The following is a 22,617-nucleotide window of genomic DNA, read 5'->3' on the forward strand; positions in this document are numbered from 1 at the left end:
TCTCGAACTTTCTGGAAGGTAAGGAGGAAATTTACGAAAAAAATTGAGGCATTTCGAAAAGCATGACAAAAAATGTCAGATAAGGAAAAACAATTCAAAGTCGTACGAATGAAAATAACGAAAGCGAAAAAGTCATGATAAATCAGTTTGAAAAAAGAAGCAGAAGCTACCGTAGATAAATAAGAAGGAATAAATTAAGATTGATGTATATAATTAAAGAAATTGACATATGCAAACCTTTTTTTTTTTTTTTTTTTTGAGCTGAAAATATTTTATTTGAACACTTTATCATGTGTTCAAGTGCTGCATTAAAATAGACCATAATTTAAATATTTAAGAGATTGTACAAGTACGTTACCTTCTCTAATCGTTGGTACGATGTACTAATTAATGATAGTAAAGTCTTACCTAGTCCTACTAATAGTACAAAAACCATAACAACCAAAAAAAAAAATCAAACAGAGCTTATCCAATACTACAACTCAATTATTATATATATCCCTATACTTCAATCAAAGCAAGAACAGATTTTTAACTGTAACATACCTAACAAATAGTAACAACTCAACACTCTTCTTCTTCTTCATCTCTCAAAATAATCATTTCCCTTTCTTTTCTACGACAATGGCAACAAGGAAGAACAAAAACTTCTTGTTCCTAGGTGGAAAAGACAGAATTACCCCTCTACCTTCAAGCACAAGTACCCTCCAGTTTGAATTTGATGAAGCTGAAATGTGGTCCAATTCTGAAGAAATAAATGTTGTTCATAATTCTGAACAAAAAATATCTATACCAAGTTCAAGAATTTCGAAGAAAACTACGAAAAAAGGCGATAGGAGGGCAATTTCGTCAACATCATTGCCTGTTAATATACCAGACTGGTCTAAAATACTAGGTAATGATCAGAAGGGCAGTTTTGGAAATAATGATGTTGTTGGTTATGATTATGATGATGACGTGGATTTCGATTATGAAAGTAGAATACCCCCACATGAATATTTAGCAAGGACAAGAGTTGCTTCATTTTCAGTACATGAAGGAATTGGAAGGACATTAAAAGGAAGAGATTTAAGTAGAGTTAGAAATGCTATTTGGAAACAAACTGGTTTTGAAGATTAGTGAAAGTAGCCTTGATTAATTAGTAGTGAAGGGTAATTATGTTTTTTTTTTTTTTTTTTTGGGGTTTTTTATTGGATTAATGGGTTTTTTTTTTCTTTTGTTGTAAGTTTTGGGGTTAAATGGACTGATCCTCTGGTTTTGGTGGTTATTTTTTGGCTGTGACTTCAACTCAGAGGATTTAATGTAAGTTTGTATTATTAGATTTTCTAATTAGCTTGTAATTTTGTACTTGATGAGTTTTGGGGATCAACTATGTAGTGATTAATTTAATTTGTCTTTTTTTTTTTCCTGATAAATAATAGACATTTTTCTTTCATCTTTCTTGCTTTGGTGTAAATACTTTTTTGAGTAGGGTGAGAAATGCTATTTGGAAACAAAGTGGTTTTCAAGATTAGTGCTAATTCTTGATTAATTAGCAGTGAAGGCTAATTATGTTTTTTTGTTTGTTTTTTTTTTTGTTTATTGGATTAATGGATTTTTGTTTTTTGTTTTTTGTAAGTTTTGGGGTTAGATGGATTGATCCTCTGGTTTAGATGGTTATCTTTTAGTTTTGACTTCAATTCAGAGGATTTAATCTAACTTTGTGTTATTAGATTTTCTGATTAGTTTGTAATTTTGAACTTGATGAGTTTTGGGGACGGTTTTGTAGGATTTTATTAACTATGTAGTAACTAATTTTAATTGATTTTCTCTGATTAATACAAATAACATTGTTCTTCATCTTTCTAGCTTAGTGTAGATACCTTCTTTTTTTTTTTTTTTTTTTTTTTTTTTTGCCTTTTTTAGTAAGTTTTGGGGTTAGATGGGTGTATCCTCTATGTTTTGATGGTTATCTTTTAGTTGTGACTTCAACTCTAGTTTGTAATTTTGAACTTGATGAGTTTTGGGGATTGCGTTGTAGGATATTATCAATTATGAGTAATTAAGTTTTTTTTTTTTTTTTTCATGATTAATAATATACATTGTTCTTTCATCTTTCTTGCTTTGGTGTGAATACTTTTTGAGTAGTGTGAGAAATGTCATTTGAAAACAAAGTGGTTTTGAGGATTAGTTCTAATTCTTAATTAATTAGCAGTGAATTTGGGGGGTGGGATAATTATAATTTGGGTAAATTTGAGCATCCCTGAGGTTTGGGCTTAATGTATTTAACATCCCTTGTGGTTTGAGATATTACGTTTCATAAAAGCATTTTTATTCTTTTGTAACGAAACTAATTTAAATGATAAATTATCTATAATATCCCGAAACTACCCTTATCTACCACCTTTTGCTAAATGTAAACCTCCTCTCTAATTTCTAAAAAAATAAAAAGTATTTCAAGGACTGATAACTTGATATAAAAGCAAAATATTAAATTCCTTGGCATGTTTATATGTTATGCCATCTCTGCAAATTAAAGCTGTAAGTGACCTATTTTTTTCCTCAAAGAAAAAGTAGATATATTTCTTAATCAAATTGGATGGAGTTAGAATGTATCTAATAGAATATCATTCTCTAACAATTTTACCTCAGATAATCATAAATTGATGACAAAAATAAATAAATTACGTACCTTACCTGATAATTGGATTTATTGATGGATTTTGCAAAGATTGAAGAAAATAGTATGCCATATTTAATGTTAAAGTAGGTCTATAGATCGTAAGTTACTTTTTATTGAATTTGTTGTGGTTCACTTACATTTTTTCATTTACTAAATGATAATTAAAATTTTAAAATTATGAGCTGAAGTTAAAGGAGTAATCACAAGTCAATGCGAGAACATCACTGATTCATCGTTTAGGCATATAAATCAATGCAAGGACAAATGAACTAGATACCTAGTTGTTATTTTTTATTCGCAAAAGCTAAAATGAATAACAAAAATTTTTATGTGCAAGAATTGCGGGTTGCTACGTAATAAACTAAAACGAAATATTAATTCCTTGATTTTTTATTTTTTTTTAGTTTTTTTTAGAAATTAGAGAGGAGGTTTACATTTAAGTGGCAGATAAGGGTAGTTTCGGAACTTTATGGACAATATATCATTTAAATTAGTTTCGTTACAAAAATATTAAAATAGGGGAGGTGAACGTAATATCTCAAACTACAAGGGAGGTTAGTGTTACAAAGTCAAACCTCAGGGGAGGTCTTTGATATTAACCCTTATAATTTTTGTTTAGTTATTTGGGGCTGTCAATTGGATTAATGGTTTTTTTTTTTTTTTTTTTTTTTTTTTTTTTTTTGGGGCTACATTAATCCTCTGTTTTTTTGATGTTGATCTTTTAGTTGTGACTTCAACTCAGAGGATTAAAGAATCCTATGGATTTTCTAATTAGTTTGTAAATTTAAACTTGATGAGCTTTTGGGATTGTGTTGTAGGATTTTATCAACAAGTAATTAATTTTTTTTTTCTCCGATTAATGATATACATTATTCCTCATCTTTCTTGCTTTTGTGTAAGTACTTTTTTGCTTTTATGACCTTTGATTTGCTTTTCACCAGAACACATTTTTCATAAAAAAGAAGAGAGAATTAAAGTAAAGTATATAGTTATGTTCTTGGGCCTATTGTTGTCTTCTTGATGTGGTAGTTTCATTTTTGGGTGAACTTAAACTTAAATGAGAGAAAATATGGAAAGATTGAAGGAGAGCCTTGAACAAAGATAAAATTATTTCCGTGTGATTTACAGATCATGGTTATTACTTACAAGTTGTGGAATCAATTATTGATATCTACATCATGTCGGGATAAAGCTAACTACATTATATATTTTTGAAGTACGGTTCATTTCCTGACCTTATTTGAATTAAGATGCGGTTCTTCTCTGAACTTTTCTTAAATTTGAGTACATCTTTTTTACGAATCTTGTTTGAACGCGAAATGTTTTGTGCTCGGATATGGAAAAATTAAAAAAGGAAATGTATGTGAGAGAGAGGTTTCTGTAGACTTTTGGATATTTAGTGGTAGGTGAGAAAACAACATATTAGCTTGGACAATCCTTTGAAGCAAAAATCACACGCCACCTAAGGAGGGAAACTTTTTTTTTAATTTTTTTTTATTTATCTTTAAAGAAATGGTAACTTGACTTGTTTGTTACAAATTTCATATCATATGAGTTAAAAAGTATAATTTATATGCAGAGATAATGTGTACCAATAAATTGACCTTATGCATTGTAATAATTCTGTATACTGACATTGAGGTCATATTCAAAGTTTTTTAGATCATTGTACTGTGAACAACCCTTCTACTTTAATTTTGGACCATAGTTTTAAAATTTTGTACAGGCTGTTATATTGGATATACTTACGTGTATTTATCTATGACACATTCCTCTCAACCTTGTCACTTGGATTTTCATTTTTAAAATCAAAACAACCAATAAATGTTTGTCAGCTCATTTTGCAAAACAAAAGAAAATTAAAAGAGTTTGTATTCATTTATTTAACACTATTTTCTTAGTAGTTTGTTTGGAAAAAAGAACATATTGTTTTTATAATTAAAAAAATTAACTTTAAACTTCTCATTTTATACATTTTTATAGTCACACAAATATTATGACATATTTAAACAAAGATAAACCTAGAGTAATATGGGTTTCCCAGAAACCAATAACTTTTACTCAGACTCTGTGTGTGTGTATATATATATATATATATATATATATATAAAATGAGAAAATTACATTGTATATTAATTGGGGCAACAATCTTTATCAAAATTGACCAATTTTTTAAATTCTTACAAAAAATGACCCAATCTTTTCTCTCTCTCTCTCTCGCTCTCTCTCTCTCTCTCTCTCTCTCTCTCTGCCTGCTTATATGTTTGTACATGTTGGTATAAGTATCTGTATTGTGTGCATATGTATGTATATGTTTGTATATTTTGGGCTATTTTTTGTAACGTAAGTTTTGGGCTATTTTTTGCAATGTAAGTGACCAATTTGTATATTTCTGAAATTTTCCCTATAAAATTAACTAAATAAGATAAATATTTGACTGTGAATTCAGTTATTATTATATATTAACTTGAGGTTCTTTATAGGAACCATAAACTTTTAGTTCTGAATCCACTAAAACTTTTAAGACCATAATTTTTTTTATATTTTTTCCTTAAATTTTGTATAGGATCAAACTATGCCAAACAAATTAGTACGAAGGAAGTATTTGTGTCTTAATAATCCTCATACTACATTAAATTACATCCCACTATGCTTCAATTCTAAATTAATTGGTGAATATTATGTAATTATGTTGTTCTTCTTTGATTAATCAATATATCCTGCTTAAATTATTTTTACAATGACAATCAATTTACCACAAACATAATTTTTTAATTTTTCGAGTTTGAGACTCACATTAGCAAACCGTAGCTCGTCAAACCATATAAATCCACATAGTTTTAAGTGATTAAACGCGAAAATAACTACAGTTCATAGTTGTAAAACAAATTCTTCTTACTGAAATTCATCTTAATTACTGTATAATGTACTTATTAATTACTCTCTCCGTTTCAATTTATGTGAACTCATTTGACTGGGCATGACATTTAAGAAAAAGTGAAGACTTTTGAAACTTGTGGTTCAAAATAAGTCTTGAATATTTGTATGATTGTAAATCATTTCATAAAGTGAATTTGTTTCCAAATGAGGAAAGAGGTCATTTATTTTGACACTAATTAAAAAGGAAATACGTTCACATAAATTGAAACAGAGGGAGTATTTGTTTAGTGACGTTAATTTGGTCCATGTTTAGAATAATGGAGACCAAACAGATACGTCTTGTCACAAAATTTCTGAGACTAACCTTTAAATTAGTTAGACAGATTTGACAAGACTTATCCATTAAGCACTGGCCTAATTAGCCTAAACATATTAATTAGGCACTAATTAAACAATGGGCGCAGCTTGATTTACAGCAGCTTGTTTGTGTTGTAATCAAGGTTAATTAGGCAGATTTACATTAATTATAGCGTAAAAGGAATCTAATATTGACAAATTCACGTCGAAGTTGCACAAGATTAGGGTCTATCTAATCATAAAAAGATGTTGCTAACTTGCTATCGAATTACAATGCAGCTTGAAGAGTATATATCGTGTCCAACTGATGTTACTATCTATACTTGTATACTTGCTGATCTGTATGTCCAAACCCCATTTTCAGTATACGATGGAATTGGAAGGACACTTAAAAGGAAGAGATTTAAGTAGGTGCGTCAAATGGGCGAATTGAATTGAATTTAGGTGTAAAATGGGTTGAGAAAAGTTACTTGGGCAGAGTGGGGTTGAGTTAACATGAGCTAACTAATGGGTCATAGCCTAACCCGTCCAACGCTTACTAAATTTTTTATTTTTTATTTTTTTAATAATTTGTTTAAGTACCTAATAAAACTTCTTTTCTTTATTATGACTATATATATAACATACTAAACAAAAAGATCTTTCAAAAAATATTTTGACAAGGTTTCTCATGGGTCAATTTGAATAGCTTATCAAGTCTAACTTTTAAATAAACAAAATTGAACTGATCAAAATGCGTTGAGTTAATAAATGGGTGAATCATCAATGTCAACTCTAATTTTGAGTAGGGTCAGAAATGCTATTTGGAAATAAAGTAGTTTTTAAGATTAGTAATCTTGATTAATTAACAGTGGATGGGGCATAATTATGATTTTGTTTTTGTTTTTTATTAGATTAGATTGTTTATTTTTGTAAGTTTTGATGTTAGATCGATCCTCTGATTTTGATGCTTATCTTCTAGTTTTGACTTTAATCCAAAGGATTTAATGTAAGTTTTACCCTTTTGTACTACAGTGTTTTAAAAGGCGTTTTTGGGGCAAACCCCGGGGCGGGGTGTACCAAAAATGCCCAAATCATGTCAATCTAGGGTCGGGGAACAATTTAAAGGAGTATCATGCAGACAACACAAAGTCATGTCATTCCATTAGGATTTATCAATAATTTTTTTCGTCTAGTACGTACAGCAAAATGTCATTCAAATTAAAATTCAAAAAACATTTGTTAAATAAGTCTTGACAATCTATATAATGCAAGTCAACTCACACGTCGTAAAGTGTTACATGTAATTCTTGACAATGTTTTAAAAAGGTAATTCAACAACACACTTTTAAATTTAAAGTCAAATCTTTTTTTATTCTTTAGAATGGTAAATATATATTCTTTTTCAATTATTTATCTTTTATTTTGTATAAAAAATCGCTCGACTTTATCTCAATCACTCAAAAGTAACGAAAATCTAACATGACAAAATAAATTAAGCATGTAGCATAAACCCCACAAATATAATAGATTGACTCATCAATTAGACTTTTTGTGAGGGTGGAAGAACTATAAATAAGTGCATATATATATATATAGATTGTTATAATTAGTTTTTTTTTTAAAAGTCAATCATATATATATATATATATATATATATATATATGCCGCTCCAAAGGAAAAAAAAAATGCATAATTATAACAATCTATATATATATATATATATCCTTATTTATATTTTTCTTTAATTTTTTAGCAACTTATTTACAACTTTTTTTTTTTTTTTTTTTTTTTTGCTATTTAAATGTATTTATTATAATTATAATTTTATAAAAACTAAAAGTTATTACATAATGGAGTTTTTCGCTAGGAACATGCTCCAGAGATGTCTTTGCATAAAGTAAAAGAAATGAAAGGAGGGTAGAGTTTAAAACATTGTTTTTTACTACTATCATGATCAGTATTGAACAGTTTGAATTAGTCACAATTTGTTTTGAAAGAATGTACATTCGAAGAACGCCTTGTTGAACAACACAAACATAAACAAATCATGTCAATCTAGTAAATTTTATGAACATAAACAATTTAGAGTACTGCTGATTAAAGCATGCTAGAAAAACAACTGAAGCAAATAGAAGCAACCCCATTACAATCTCATAACCACTGGCAAATCCCAGGACTGATCCTCGAAAATCAAAATCTCTTTTATCAATTTGGAATACAGAAAGAGAGGAATAATTATAAGTTATAGGAAAATTAGTAATACAATATCTAACTTTCTGTAAAAAAAAAAAAAATGGCACACTTATGTAAGGTTTAAGTTATCCTAAGTTTAATATCAGATGCCAAATGATGTATCAATTATACGGAGATCATATTAATTAAGCAGGTTTATACCAAAAACGAACGTTGTACAAGTCATGTAGAACTACTTCAAACAATACATTCCCTGACAGTTTAAAGAATTTATGATTATCCATAGGAATAGCTACTAGTCGATTTTCTTGATCTTTCGCCTAAGTTGTGTTGTCTAACTTTTACTCACATAACAGGGTATAAAGGATAAAAAAGGATTCGACAGTATATCTTACCATTTGTTTTTCCATTTACATACAAAAATTGTGAAGGTTTTGTTGCGTTTTTTAAAAGGTGTGAATGAGATCTGTCTTGCCTCTGATTTTAGAAACTAAAAATTCTGATTTTTCTCCCCTCAAAAACTGTTCTCCACATTTTTTTTTTCAAAAAATTATCATAGAATCGTTTGATTTACGCTGTTTGTTGAGTTCGACAAAGTTATTGGTGTTTGAGGTACCGCTACTCCAATAATAGGTATATCCGTTCTATCCTGAGAGGAAGTAATCCAAAACTTCAGGTACGGTGAGGGGATTAATTCCTTAAGGATGCATGGTGAATTCTGTGGGCTCAGATATTTAATTAACAATTCTGATTTTCTCGTTTAATTGTTTTCTTCATATATTCTGGTTTACAAAATACTAACAGGTTTGGACAAAATTACTTCAATTAAATGCTATGTTTATTTCAAACAAACAAGATAAGATAATCAGTTTATAAGGATATGTTCTCCTTTTTTTCTCTTTTCGTTTTTCAGCTTAAGTTTGGAAATAATGGGGCTTAATCACATAGCTTTGAATACTTGATTTTGATGTTTGAGTAATTGCTACATCACATCCTCGTTGGTTTGAATATCTAATTGGATTAGATGCTTCTTACATCAAACAAATTAAAGGGTAAAAATACATATCTTACACGAGAATTCTCCAGATATCTTCAAGGCTAACCTTGAGTTTCTTCTTTTGGTAACCCGTTTTTGCTAGCAAAGTAGGAGGTTTCTTATCATGATCCAATCAAAGTCATGCAAGCTAGTTGGTTCAATGAGGGCAGCTGGTCTCATTTTCCCCCGCTATCTTTCTCTTTCTCTTTCTCTTTCTTGAAGCATCGTCCATTTTCATTGATGGGCTATCACAAACTTTAATCAGCTCAACATTCTGAGATTCATGTTCCTCTTGAACTAGCGTTGCTGCTTAATCCACCTCGAGATCTTCATCCTCATAGCCCCAATTGTGGTCCCCTGTCTATTGCAAAATTATGCTCAACGGACGCTTGCACATGTCCAGAAGTGCGTGATTGTTCTGGTTGCTCAGGTACCATAGAACAACCAATTTCAGTTGATGTTGCATTATCTTTTCCTGGAACTTATCAAGAAATTTTGAGCTTCCTACATGTATCAACGTAAATAATAATAGTATTGATGAATCATTAATTCACAAGTTGGTGCACTAAATATACTATAAGAGCAAGAAAATTTCTATCAAATATTGTAACATTGGCATATACCAGTTAATCATTTGCTCGCTCCACATAAACCATGCATGTAAGTCCTTTTTAATTCTTTATTTATCTGCTATATCTTGCTCAAACACTAAAAATTGAGCAAATTTCAATTGAGCAATTCTCCTTTCTATCAAATCATTGTCCAAGTGAATAATCTTTTTTCCAATAATAAAATCCGTGTTTTTCTTAGAATTTGGCTTGGCATATATGCTCACCATTTACAACATGCAAACCAACTTACAAGTGTAAAATTAGGTAAATTGATTTCTTTTTCTGATACTTCCTATGAACATTTTGCTAATTTTATAGGTGATGATGCTTTAGCTTGCTATGCTATGCCATATGTGTAAAAGTTCTAAATTTCTGAATAAACAAAATGATAAAAGGAACTGTAGAGAAATTCATGAAAGATACACCCTCTAAACTTCTAAAGTCCTATTTGTGATCCCATACTATTTCTTTTCTTTTATTTTGCCTTTATAGTTCTTCAGACCTTAACAAATAATTTAATTACTGCATATCATTCATTTATGTTTCTCTCCCTATCTCTTTTTGTCCTCTGTTGTATGGTTTGATAACAACATATAATATTCTGTGAGATGTACAGATCATTTTCAGTTACAAATTTGCATGTTCTTTAAATTACTTTTCTCATGGTGGTATATATGATCAACTTATAATCATTAATGACTGTTAGATTGATAATCTACTGTTTAAGTTTAATTAGGTGTTATATTATTCTTATATGTTGAAATTGTGATTGGCCAATGCACAAGCAATCATGTCTTTCCCCGATAATTCAATTTTCAACCATCAAATTGGTCGAATCGGCTCACTATTCATCAGTTTGATCTCGTCTATTTCCTTTGAAATTCCATATTATTAATCACATATATTTTAATATTATTTTATCATTTTAAAAAGTTTGTACCGATACACCGAAGACTAGTATCTATAAATATGGATGACTGTATTTAAATGCTTTCTTCACTTTTGAAGGTTCATACATACATAAATATGAATGGCTAGTGAAGATGAATTACAGAAACAACTATGTAGCATGTTGCATGCTTCACAGTAAATCTTTGATTCACAATTTATTTAACTCAAACAGGACAGGTAACAAATTTTAAGGTTTGGATCGGATATGTCACCATAGTTCTAGGGGTGACTTGTACAGATAGGCTACTTTCACACCGGTATTTAAAAATTGTTCCCGAATAAATAGCCTTTTTAAGTCTAACAAAAAAAATCGGACTAAAATAACCTTAACTTGAGCGGGAGAGATGGTACAGTGCGGCATGCAAGTCATGACAAATTGGTAAGATTTCATGGTATATTCAACCTAGCTATCTTGTTGGGTAACTTACAAACTCCTTTGGATTGTAATGATTTCTTGTTTTCACTCATGGTACTCCATTTACATGTATTCCATCTACTCTACAGTATTGTCATGGTACTCCATTTACATGTTTTCCATCTACTCTACCGGATTGTCATGATTTTTAGTTTTCACTCGTTATACCTCATATAAACTTGTTACATTTGCTTTACTGGATTTATATCATGATTTCTAGTTTTCACTCATGGTACCCATATAAAACATATAAAAGTATACTTATAAAACTGCAAATTATCCATGGACCATTAAAGAAGATTGTAGAGCTTTATGTCCACCAAGTGTTTGATAAAATGCTTAGATGACCAAAGCATAGATATTATTGCTAATATGGAATCCCTTTGACTTGTATTGCTATAGATTAAAGTTGAAAGGGCTGGCGAACGTTGTATTACTCTCAAGAGTAGGAAGTTAAGATATGTAAGAATAACTCTCTATGTTTGGGAATGTTAATGACTCTCCCTACGCAGTGTTCTTTTATAACGTTACAGATTTGCCTCAGAAACATAGCTAAGCTTAATTCCTTGAATAGTTGCAAAACATCTATTCTCTAGTTTCGCATTTCGTTCTGAATGTTGTGAGCTCACTACGTAATCAATATAGACTTGTGTTTGATACCCATGAGTCTTAGTCTAGAATACTCAGCATGCTATAAACTAGTTAAAGCTCAAGTTCTTATAATCAGTTCTTGAATACATGTCTCAGTTTAGCGATGTTCATTATTCCAGTGATCTCGGTTCCTTAATAATATCGTTGAATATTGAACACTTGTAACTTTGCCCGAGGGCACAGTCTCATGTATACGTATACTTGGCTGAGGCCATAGACTGATACACTTACTTGGCCGAGGCCACTGATTTGTGCACTTATAGTGATTCACTCTTCAGAACATGAAGTATTCTTATCTTCACCCCCTTTTATTCACTTGAGTTATCAGTTTCAGTACTTACAGTTCTTTCTTTCAGTTGCTTTACATACCAAGGCAATTCAAATGTACTGACGTCTGTTTTGCCCGGGGCCTGCATCTCATGATGCAGGTAACGATTTATAGGACGACGCATCTGCTCGCTAGATCTCCAATATCAGCTGATTGGTGAGCCCTAGCTCATCCAGGGTCTATCAGTATAACTATATACGATGTGAGTATCATAGTATACTGCAACAATATATTCAACAGGCACTGATTTGATATACTATATGCTAGAATAAGTCGTTTTTGGGATATTGAAAAAAATAAAAATAATAAACAAATATACTTTATCTGTTCTTTTTTTATTGATATAAAGAAAACAAAAAATGAACAAAATAAAGGAGCCAAAAGGTGTGTTACACCTAGGACATTTCGTGTTGTGCTGTGAATAGACTAACACAAGCTTAAGGTGAACATGGAGTCCATATGACCTTAAGGAGGGTCATTGATAGCTTTAAAGGTGTATACAACAAGATTTTGAAGTTATATGAATCGGGAGAAATTAAGTTCGTCGAGGGAAGTGAAATATAGGTTATGTTTGGGAAGGTTTCACTGTTATCGAGCTAATGATTATTTAGTAGTGTCTTGAGGAGAAGCTATAGGGCTCCTTAGATAGTTGATGAAGTATTACACAAGTGCCAAGAAGGTTCCGTGAGGATTTGAGATCGAACAAATGAACGAGAATAATTTCGAAAAAGTGGAGTTATACGACCACTTGTACGGTCCGTAATAACTTTATACGATCCGTATAAGGGTCCGTATAACCTTTACAAAGAAGGTCAGTCCCTGGTAGTATTATACGGTCACTTATACGGATCGTATAATGTTATACGGACCGTATAAGTGTCCGTATAACTCAATCGGGTCACTTTTTTCCAGATTTTTCTATTTCTATATATATATATATGACCTAAGTTCTTATTTTTCATTTCCACATTCTCCACACTTCTTGAGAACTTTAGAATATTCCACACACCATATCCACACAAATCCAAGGGAGATCAAGGATTAAACACCAAGAATCAAGAGAATCAAGTGCAAAGAGCCTCACTAGGGTTTGTAGAAGTCAAGATTCCTTTTGCTATTGAAGTTGGGGTTTTCTCAAGTGAAGTATCTTCATCCACGTTTAATTTCTATATGATCAAAGGTGAGTTTTACATCCATTCCATGTTATTAAAAGTATTTGAGTGGTTGAATGACTTGAATGAGAGAAGAAAATAGAATATAGGCTCAAATATGAAAATAATGAGATTTTGAGTAGTAAGTTAACTTGAGTCATGATTCTTAGTATACTATGAGTATAGTCTTGTTATGAATTATACTAAGGATGTTGAAGAAGTATTATATGTAAATGAATATGGTGTTGTGTTGTAATTATGGTTATGAATGACTTTGAAAAGGAGTTTTGGGGATTGAACAATGTTTAACTTGAAGAAGTCTATTGAGTATGATATTTTGGGTGTTGCTATTGATGTTTGGGAGTTGTATAGTATATGGAGAAAGTTGTCGAAACAAAAGAAATGCTGCCCAATTTTCGCTAGCTCGTAGTCGCTTTAGTTTAGACTCAAGCATGTTTAAATGATCTAATTTAGTACGAATTCTCTTGAATGTAGAGTTGTGAGCTTGGAAGAAGAATGTTTAATCGTTAAGGAGACGTAAAGGTATGCTAAAGCTATCCCCTTTCTTTCAAAGGCATGACTTCTATATTATGATTTCCTCTCTATATTTTATTTCCATGACCTTTTTACATCCCAAAAGTTGAAAGTTACAGAGTCTTAAGAGCTTTTTATGAGAAAGAGATAAGATATGTTCTATGATAATGATGATGATTTTACTTCTAGAGATTCCAAAGCTTATGAATTGATGTTATTATGAGCTTAATGATCTTATTTCATAATTTCCTTGATGTTATTTATTGTTGGCCATCTCACTTCATGATATTAGTTCCTTCAAGGTGAGACCTAGTGATGATGTTTGATCCATAATATAATCGGAGGTTCCCGACCTTACGTCACTCCGATAAAGTTATAGCTTTTACTTAAGCTCTCATGCATGCTTTATGTTATGTATGTGTATGATTACACTGTGCCTAATTGGCTGGGCAGACACCACTGCGCTGGGCGTAGTGGGCGGCTATGATGATAATTACACCGTGAGTAGTTTGCCGGGTAGACACCACTAGTGGGCGGTGTGAGATGGTTACCTCGGACGCGGGCTAATGATGATCACACCGTACCTATATGGTCGGGCAGTTTATGTATGTACATATGATATGATGTTGTTTAATATAAAAGTTAGCATGTATGACTTCGCCCAAGAGGCAAAGCGATTCGGTGTTATCTCTTCGTTTTATGCTCTATTGCTTCTTGATTATGTTGCCATGGATGCCTTACATACTCAGTACATTGTTCGTCCGACGTCTTTTCTTTTTACGGACGCCGTTCATGCCCGCGGTAGGGAGGGAGGCACAAACACTTAGGAGCTTTATCGGCAGAATATCAAGAGCACTCCTTTACTCGGAGTTCGATTATTGGTATATTCTTTTGTGCACATATTTGGGGCATGGCGGGGTCCTGTCCCGTCCTTATGATTCCAGTACTCCGGTTAGAGGCTCGTAGATACATGTGTGAGTAGCAGATGTTATGTGATCTCTTAATGTATATGCTCTGTTTATCATTTATATCCTTGTGGGCTTATGTACATGTATGTTTTAAGGGGCATTCGAAGATCGTTTCATGATAAGTTTGTGTTGAGAATGGGGTATATTCAAGTTGAGTTCGATGATAAGTCTGAAAGGTGGTGCTCGGTGGGCTAGCAGCGGGTACCCGTCATGACCCTCTAGTTGGGTCGTGACAAGGTGTATAGAATAAGATTATGAAAAGAATAAAAAAAATTGAAAAAAAAATAAAGTTAAAAAAGGAGAAAGAATTGAATGAATATTACCAGAAATTAAAAAAGAAACAAAAAAAATGAATGAAATTAGATTACAGAGAAAAGGAAAAAGAGAAAAAAGTGAATGAAATTAGATTATGGAGAAAAAAAAAGAATTACATAAAATAAAAAAGGAACAAGAAATAAAGAATAAAAAAATAGAAAATAGGAAACAAAAAGAAAGGAGCTAAAATTAAATATGGTGAAAAAAAATAAAGAATAACATAATCTGAAAAAAATTAGTCAACAAAAGTGGAGAAAAAAGAAAAAAAATTAAGAAAGAAAAAAAGGAGAAAAGAAAGAAAAGAAGACAAAAAGATAATAAGTAGAGAATTTTTTTTTTTTAAAAGAGATAATTAACTACAAAAACTATAATAGGTAGAAAGGGTAAATAGTTTTGAGTATATAAAAGGAAGGGAGACATGGAAGGCTAATTATTTTGTGTGTAGTGGATATTGATGTTCTTTTCCAAAAAAAAAAAAAAATATCTGTCTTAGGACAGACTTTTGCCTTAAAGACAAATTTTGCATAAAGGCAAACTTCTGCCTTATAAGGCAGACTTCTGCCTTATAAGGCAGACTTTTGCCCGAGTAGGCCTACTTTGCTACGAAACTCTTTGTTGTGAAATTGTCTTTTTTTATTTTAGTGAGCGAGGGTTCGAATCCAAAACCTCGAAATATTTTCGGTCATTTTTTTAGGTGAAGGTAAAAAATTAAATAACAGCGCCTTTGAAGGTCCATCCGTGCAAAAAAAACTATCGAAACCTTAAACACCCTTGACTTAGTAGTAATCCCAAATTAAAGTAAGCTAGCATTTTTTTCCACCTATTTATAATAATTTAGGGCTGAACATAAATAACGAAAATTAAAAAATCGGACCAAACTTCAAAAAATCGAAACCGAAAGAATTGAACCGAACTAGTTTAGTTCGGTGTTCGGTGTCCACTTTCAAAAAAATCAAAACCGAAATAGCTGAATCGAAGTTTGATAAAATCGAACCGAAGAACCGAACGCACACCCTATATAATATGGGGGTGTCAACTAATTGGTTTACATTTGTGACAACCTAAGAATCACCAAATGCATATGTTGGAGAAAAAGAAGGAAAACATAGGAAAAGGGAGAAAGCAAATGTTCATTGGAGTTGGTCTTGTTATGGTTATGGGATTAGTTGTTTACTTAAGGCTTTGGACTATTGACTATCATTTCTCTTCCACTGAAACTGAATTACTCAGGTATTCTTTCTTCCTTAACCTTTCGATGTACCTTAAAAATAATCATGTCTTTGCATCTAAAAAGATGATTGGAAATGGGTTTTCACTTTGTTTGTTTGCTGGGAAAATTGGGTGTTGTTAAAAAAACAGAAGGACTAGTTTGGGATATTGATTAATTTTTTAATCATAAGCAATAACATTTAAAGAAAATTAAAAGGAATCACCTTTACTTGTGTCCAGTGTTGAAAAAGATCATGTCTTATTGTCTTTGCACCTAGAAATGGATAAGAAATGATTGGGAATGGATTTTCACTTTGTTTGGTTGCTGAAAATATTGGGCATAGTTCAAGAAACAGAAGGATTAATTGAGGATGTTGACTAATCTTAATTTTAGACAAGAACAATAATGAAAAAAAGGAACCGCCTTCACTTGTATCCAGCATTGGAATGTACCTAAAAAAGATCATGTCTTTGCACCCAGAAATGGATCAAGAAAGTTGATTGGAAGTGGATTTTCACTTTGTTTGGTTGCTGTGAAAATTAGGTATGGTTCAAAAGACAGGGACTAGTTGGGGGATGTTGATTAGTCTTAACTTTGAAGCAACAATATTAAAGAAAGCAATCACCTCTACTTGTATCCAGCACAGAAATGTAGGTTTCCTTTTTGTATTCAATTTTTGTAACCATCCAAGAGAAGTATTTTGTCTTTCTTTTCTTGCTTGACTGACCAGCAAACGGAAAACCAATTCTGAATGCCCCATTTGGACTTGAATATCAAATTGAGTTAGGAAATGAAGGTATCAGAACACTTAATGACTTCCCTTTGCTTTTGTAGTATCTGCTTGTTTCTCTACATTTCCGTCCATGTATAAGTTTCTGAGCAGAACGAATTTGTTTTTGCTTAAACCACGTAATGTCATATGAGTTCAATGAAGGGAAGTGGGAAAAAATGTTTAATATAACAAGTAAGATCTAGGAGTAAATGGCCTCAGCGGTTTTATCCTTTTTTAACTTTTCTTTGTGTGTTACCTTTATGAGTTTATGAAATTGGAATACATACCTAAGTTCGGTGAAAATCATGTGAACCCCATTGCATATGTGTTACACCTTGGAAATTTCGTGTCGTCTGCCTTATGAGTGAACTAACGTAAGCCTAAAGTGGACATGAAGTCCTTATAAGGTTAAGCAGGGTATTTGATAACTTTAAGTGCGTACCTTAAGGTTTTGGAGTCATATGAATCGGCGGAAGTAAGTTTGTTGAAGAAATTGGAATTTGAGTTATGTTTTGGGAAGATTTCGTATCGTTTGAGTTATACATTGCTTAGATTTACCTTGAGGGTGGATCTATAGGGCCCCTCAGATGGTTAATGAAGTTTTATATAAGTGCCAAGAAGGTTCCATAAGGATTGGAGGTCAAATGAATCGAAAAGAACGCATTTTCGCAAAACCAGAGAAATTAGGGCAATATGTGGCCGCATACTCAGTATGTTGGGCCGCATATTGGCTGCAAACTCCCCATTTTGGGTGAGCTTTCTACCCAACACCACCCCCATGTTGTGGAGGGAGTATGCGGCCGCATACTCAGTATGCTGAGCCGCATACTCACCGCAACACGGAGCGGTGGGGCGAATTGGACACCTTTTTAAACCCCAAAAGACCCCATTTTTCACATTAACTTCCCACACTTATTTCCCCACACTTCTAGAGAGTTCTTGAAGGTTCCCCAATGTTCTAAACCTTTCTATATCATCAAAAGAGAAGATCAACATCAAAACCCCAAAGCTAATCCATGGAGGGTGATGGTTCTTACTTCTCTTCAAAGTTGTGATAAACTTGGTCTTGAAAGGAGTTGGGGAAGGTGAAGTTCTTCTATAATAAGGTATGTTCTTCCTATTATTTACATGATTGAGTTGATATAAAGGTTTAGTAACTCTTGGAAAGGAAAATAATTAAAGTGGAGAAGTCATAAAGTGTTGGAGTGAACAAGATGACTATGAGATGAATTTGAAAAGGGATTTTGGACAAATTTGAGATTAAATTGCATCTAACTTCTTAACTATGATATTGTGAATGTTGTTATTGTTGTTTGGGAGTTGTTTTGTGATATAGTGGAAGTTGACAAAATAGGGGAAATGCTGCCCAAATTTCGTTAGCTCGTTAATTGTACTAGTTTGAACTTAGAAGTGTTTTCAAGACTTAACCTTAGTATGAATCCTCTTGAATGTAGATTTTGCGGACTTTGGAGGAGAACGTTAAGTAGTTAAGAAGACGTAAAGGTATGTAAGGCTAACCCTTCTTTCTAAAGGCATGATTTCCTTATTGTAAATCCATCTAAGATATCTGTAATGTCCTATTCTTAGAAATGCTAGAAGTTCATGACTTTCAATATTCTTAAGATATGATTGGTAAAAGCTCTTCATAGTGATGATGATAATGATGATGATGATAATGGTGATTCCATAATGGTAATCGGGTGTTTACCGACCTTATGTCACCCCGATAAAGTTGTAATGTTTCCTTTGGATACTCATGTATGTCATATATGTATATAGCTATGTTGTGACACCGAACTTATATGGCCGGGTATGATATCTATTGCACGCACACCACTGCAGTTGGGTATGGAAAACACCGAGCCTTGTTATAGCCGGGTATGGATGACACCGAACCTACATGGTCGGGTATGGTATCATTATATGTATATGTAGGAAATGTTTTCTTCAGAGAAAGGTTAAGTAAGCATAATGAACGTCTTAAGAGGTATTATGAGGTATAAATGATTCACTTTTCTTATGTTATTCCTCATGCTTTTATCATGTTACTATTCATGCCTTACATACTCAGTACATTATTCGTACTGACGTCCTTTTGTTTGTGGACATTGCGTTCATGCCCGCAGGTAGACAGGGAGACAGACCAGACATTTAGGCTGCTTCATCTGTGATTGCATAGAGGTGCTCCATTGATCCGGAGCTGCAATAGTTGGTATTATTATTTTTGTGTACATATATGGGCATGGCGGGGTCCTATCCCGTCTTTATGATATTACATACTCTTCGTAGAGGCTCGTAGACAGATGTGTATAGCTAGATATCCCTCAGCCTTGTCGGTTTGTATTTTGTATATCCTTTTGATAGCCTTGTTGGCTTGTGTATATATAGGTATAGTTAATGATGTTTACATAATGGTGCCTTCGTCCGATGGAATTTGTGTCATTGGTGCATGGTAATTATGAGTTAGCCATGTGGCTCACCTAGATATGATTATGAGAGTATGATGAGAGGTGCTCGGTAGGTTAGCTCCGGGTGCCCGTCATTGCCCTCCGGTTGAGTCGTGCAACTGCCTTTTTGCACGTGCTTAATTCTGCAGAGGCTAGAGATGCTCTCTTTCTAGAGATGTGGGTTCGAAACCCCATCAGTGCCTATGTTTTTTCGTTTTTTAGTTATAATAAGTAAGATTGTCTTTTAATTCACTTTTTAAAATTAGAAGAACGTATAAATTGAACTCATACAATTCTTTTCCTTTGGGGGTAACTTTTTCCCTTTTTGCTATCATACAGAATTTCTTTTAACACTTTATATTTTAAAAACAATATATAAAATTGACAAATCAATAAGCAAAAAGCAAACTGAATTCCCCCGATACTTGCTGCTACCATTCTTTTTCATGGTTTTCTTTCATAAAGCCCAACCTAAAATTAGATTTTCAAAATATAATAAATACTTATACTTGTTCGTTAGTTTGATGGTTGTTATCAGGGTGGCTCAAGGGTGAAGCTAGTAAAAACTTTGCTTTAGCCGCCCAAACTTTTGAGGCCTCAAAATTTTTACGGATGAATTTTATGATTTTATTTTTTCTTAGACAATATTGAAGATTGTAAAAAGAAGTACAAAATTTATGTAATAAAAGAAGGGAAAAAACTATCTACTTTTCAAGAGAAATATTTTAGAACTTTGAACTAAATTACTCAAAATCTTCATATTATTAAATAAAGTTTTTACAACAACATCTAAGGTAATGTATTTAAAACACATGACTAACATCTTATTAACTTGAATTAATCCTCACTATTATAAATATTAATAATAATGTTACTATGTGAAGTAAAGGCAACAATTATTAAAAAACCAAAAAAGCAAGACTAGATTTTTTTTTTATTTTTTTATGTATGTGTATATATTTAAGGTCTCGGATTAAAATTTAGCTTTAGGCCATTAATTTTATTGAGACGCCATTGGTTGTTATACATTACCTTATGGTCGTTGTCCTGTCTTAAAATTCCGAATCCCCAGACCTCAAATTCTGGCTCCGTTCCTTCATTCACCGCCGATTTAGATGGAGGAAAGTCATCATTATCCGATCCAGAATCATTATCATCATTATCCGATCCAGAATCATCTCCATCATTGTCTTCATTTCTGTTAGAACGATACCGTGAACTTCTCTTGTGTTTTTTTCCTCTTCTGTTCAGCTCTTCAACACCCAAGAAAAATTTAAGTACTAATGCCCATATAACAGCTAGTAACACAAATCACCAGACACTCCTCAAAACTTACAATAAAACTAATAGAAAGGGGAACTAGCAAACTTGAAAACACCTAAAAAAAAAAAAAAAAAATCTACGAAACAAAACGTACCTAAAACTCCAAGCACTTGCAAGTTAGGCAATTGCACTCGCAAGTGGGACGACACTTTTTCATAACTTTTCTTCTTTTGCGTCTGCATCCTGGTGCACCCCTCTCGGCATATATACCGTCAGGGGTATGGCGTGCCCTAAGGATGCGGGAGGAGGAAGATTTTCCTTGAATTGACACCTCCTTGCACCGGTCGATTTTCCTTACGGCCGATTTTCCCTCCGGCGATTTTCCTTTGAATTGACACCCTCCTTGCCGGTCCATTTTCCTTCGAATTGACATCCTTGAATCGCCTAGTCGAGAATTGACAACTAGTCGGTCGATGACAGAAACCATTTTTTTCTAGTCTAGGTTGATTTTTCCTTGAATTGACATCTCCTTGCATTGGTAGATTTTCCCGTTAAAATAGAGATCTCGACATTTTCATTCACATTTTTGTGTATAAAGTTCATTATTTAAGCTAAATTCTTTATATTAGATTTCAAACATGTAAAATATATATATATATATACAATATATATATATATATACATTGTATACAACTTTGATACAACATTCAAGACTTAAAATAATCGCTCAAATTTTTGTGTATGAAAAGTATATATCTTACTCAAGGCTTAAAAAGTTCGCTCAAATTTTATGTATGAAGAATGTATGAAGTGTGTATATCTCGATCAAGGCTTAAACATTACACTCAAAATTTTATGCATGAGAATGGTATGAAATGTGTATATCTCGTTCAAGACTTAGAATTTCGTTCACATTTTTCGTATATAATATTCATATTAGGTTTCTGGAAAATTAATACAACTACAATAACATTGTAACAACTTTCATATAATATTCAAGGCTTAAAGTTTTCATTCACAATTTTGTGTATGAAAATTATATTAAAAAATTTCGAACAAACTCATACATACACATTTCATACATTTTTTTCATGATATTTTCATACACAAAAATTTGAGGTATTTTTTAAGCCTTTGAGCAAAAAAATAAATAAAAAATATATATATTTTCGGAAAAAAATAAAAAAAAACAAAAAATATATGAAAGGCTTAAAGTCATGTTTCGTAACATATCGTTATGTTTTGTAAATAAGAAAAACTGTCATTTTCAAGTTTATAAATATAATATATATATATATATATATATATATATATATATATATATATATATATGTAGGTTTAAGAAATTTTCCCAAAAAAAAGGATTGTCTTCGTCCAATATTGAAGGATTATGATAAAGGATATAATGTGGTATCACAAGTTAAATATAGGGAAAAGGGTCAAAAATACCCCTCTATTTTTTGGAAAAAGGCCCACAATCAAAATTGAGTTGAAAAAATCAAAAAAATGTATATATATATATATATATATATATATATATATATATATATATATCAAACTTATTTTGGATCAAAAATACCCTCCCGTCAAATTTGTTAAAAAGTTAGATTTTTCTATTGTATATATATCATTCATATATATATATATATATATATATATAAATTTTAGTATGAAGAATGTATGAAGAATGTAAAGTGTGTATTTGAAGGATGCATATGATAAAGGATATAATGATTTCATTCACATTTTTCGATCAAAGTTAATCACAATTTTGTGTATGAAAATTATATTAAAAAACATAAGGACAAAAAAAATAAATTAAAAAAAAATATATATTCGTCTAGAAAAAAAAAATATAGGCTTAAAGTTAAATATAGGGAAAAGAGTAAAA

The 22,617-nt window shown here is 31.8% G+C and overlaps 2 protein-coding genes across 3 annotated transcripts; one reads left to right on the top strand and one right to left on the bottom strand.

The window, feature by feature from the left end:
- Positions 1-535: 535 nt before the first annotated feature.
- On the top strand, positions 536-1,435 carry LOC132057291 (protein S40-4-like). The gene has a single exon (XM_059449827.1). The coding sequence runs from the start codon at positions 625-627 to the stop codon at positions 1,117-1,119; it is 495 nt and encodes a 164-aa protein (XP_059305810.1). The 5' UTR covers positions 536-624; the 3' UTR covers positions 1,120-1,435.
- A 7,778-nt stretch (positions 1,436-9,213) lies between these two features.
- On the bottom strand, positions 9,214-21,032 carry LOC132057292 (uncharacterized). Of its 2 annotated transcripts, XM_059449829.1 has the most exons (3): positions 20,881-21,032; positions 20,496-20,716; positions 9,214-9,614 (listed from the first exon to the last, which is right to left on the bottom strand). In XM_059449829.1, exons 1-3 carry the CDS (start codon positions 20,966-20,968, stop codon positions 9,576-9,578), a joined length of 348 nt encoding a protein of 115 aa, XP_059305812.1. In that variant the 5' UTR covers positions 20,969-21,032; the 3' UTR covers positions 9,214-9,575. The 2 variants fall into 2 exon arrangements, with proteins under 2 accessions (XP_059305812.1, XP_059305811.1); XM_059449828.1 differs by lacking the exon at positions 9,214-9,614 and having other exon boundaries at positions 20,196-20,716.
- Between the last annotated feature and the right edge of the window lie 1,585 nt (positions 21,033-22,617).

The sequence above is a fragment of the Lycium ferocissimum genome, chromosome 5 (genome assembly GCF_029784015.1).
Source record: "Lycium ferocissimum isolate CSIRO_LF1 chromosome 5, AGI_CSIRO_Lferr_CH_V1, whole genome shotgun sequence".
Taxonomy (NCBI): Eukaryota; Viridiplantae; Streptophyta; class Magnoliopsida; order Solanales; family Solanaceae; genus Lycium; species Lycium ferocissimum.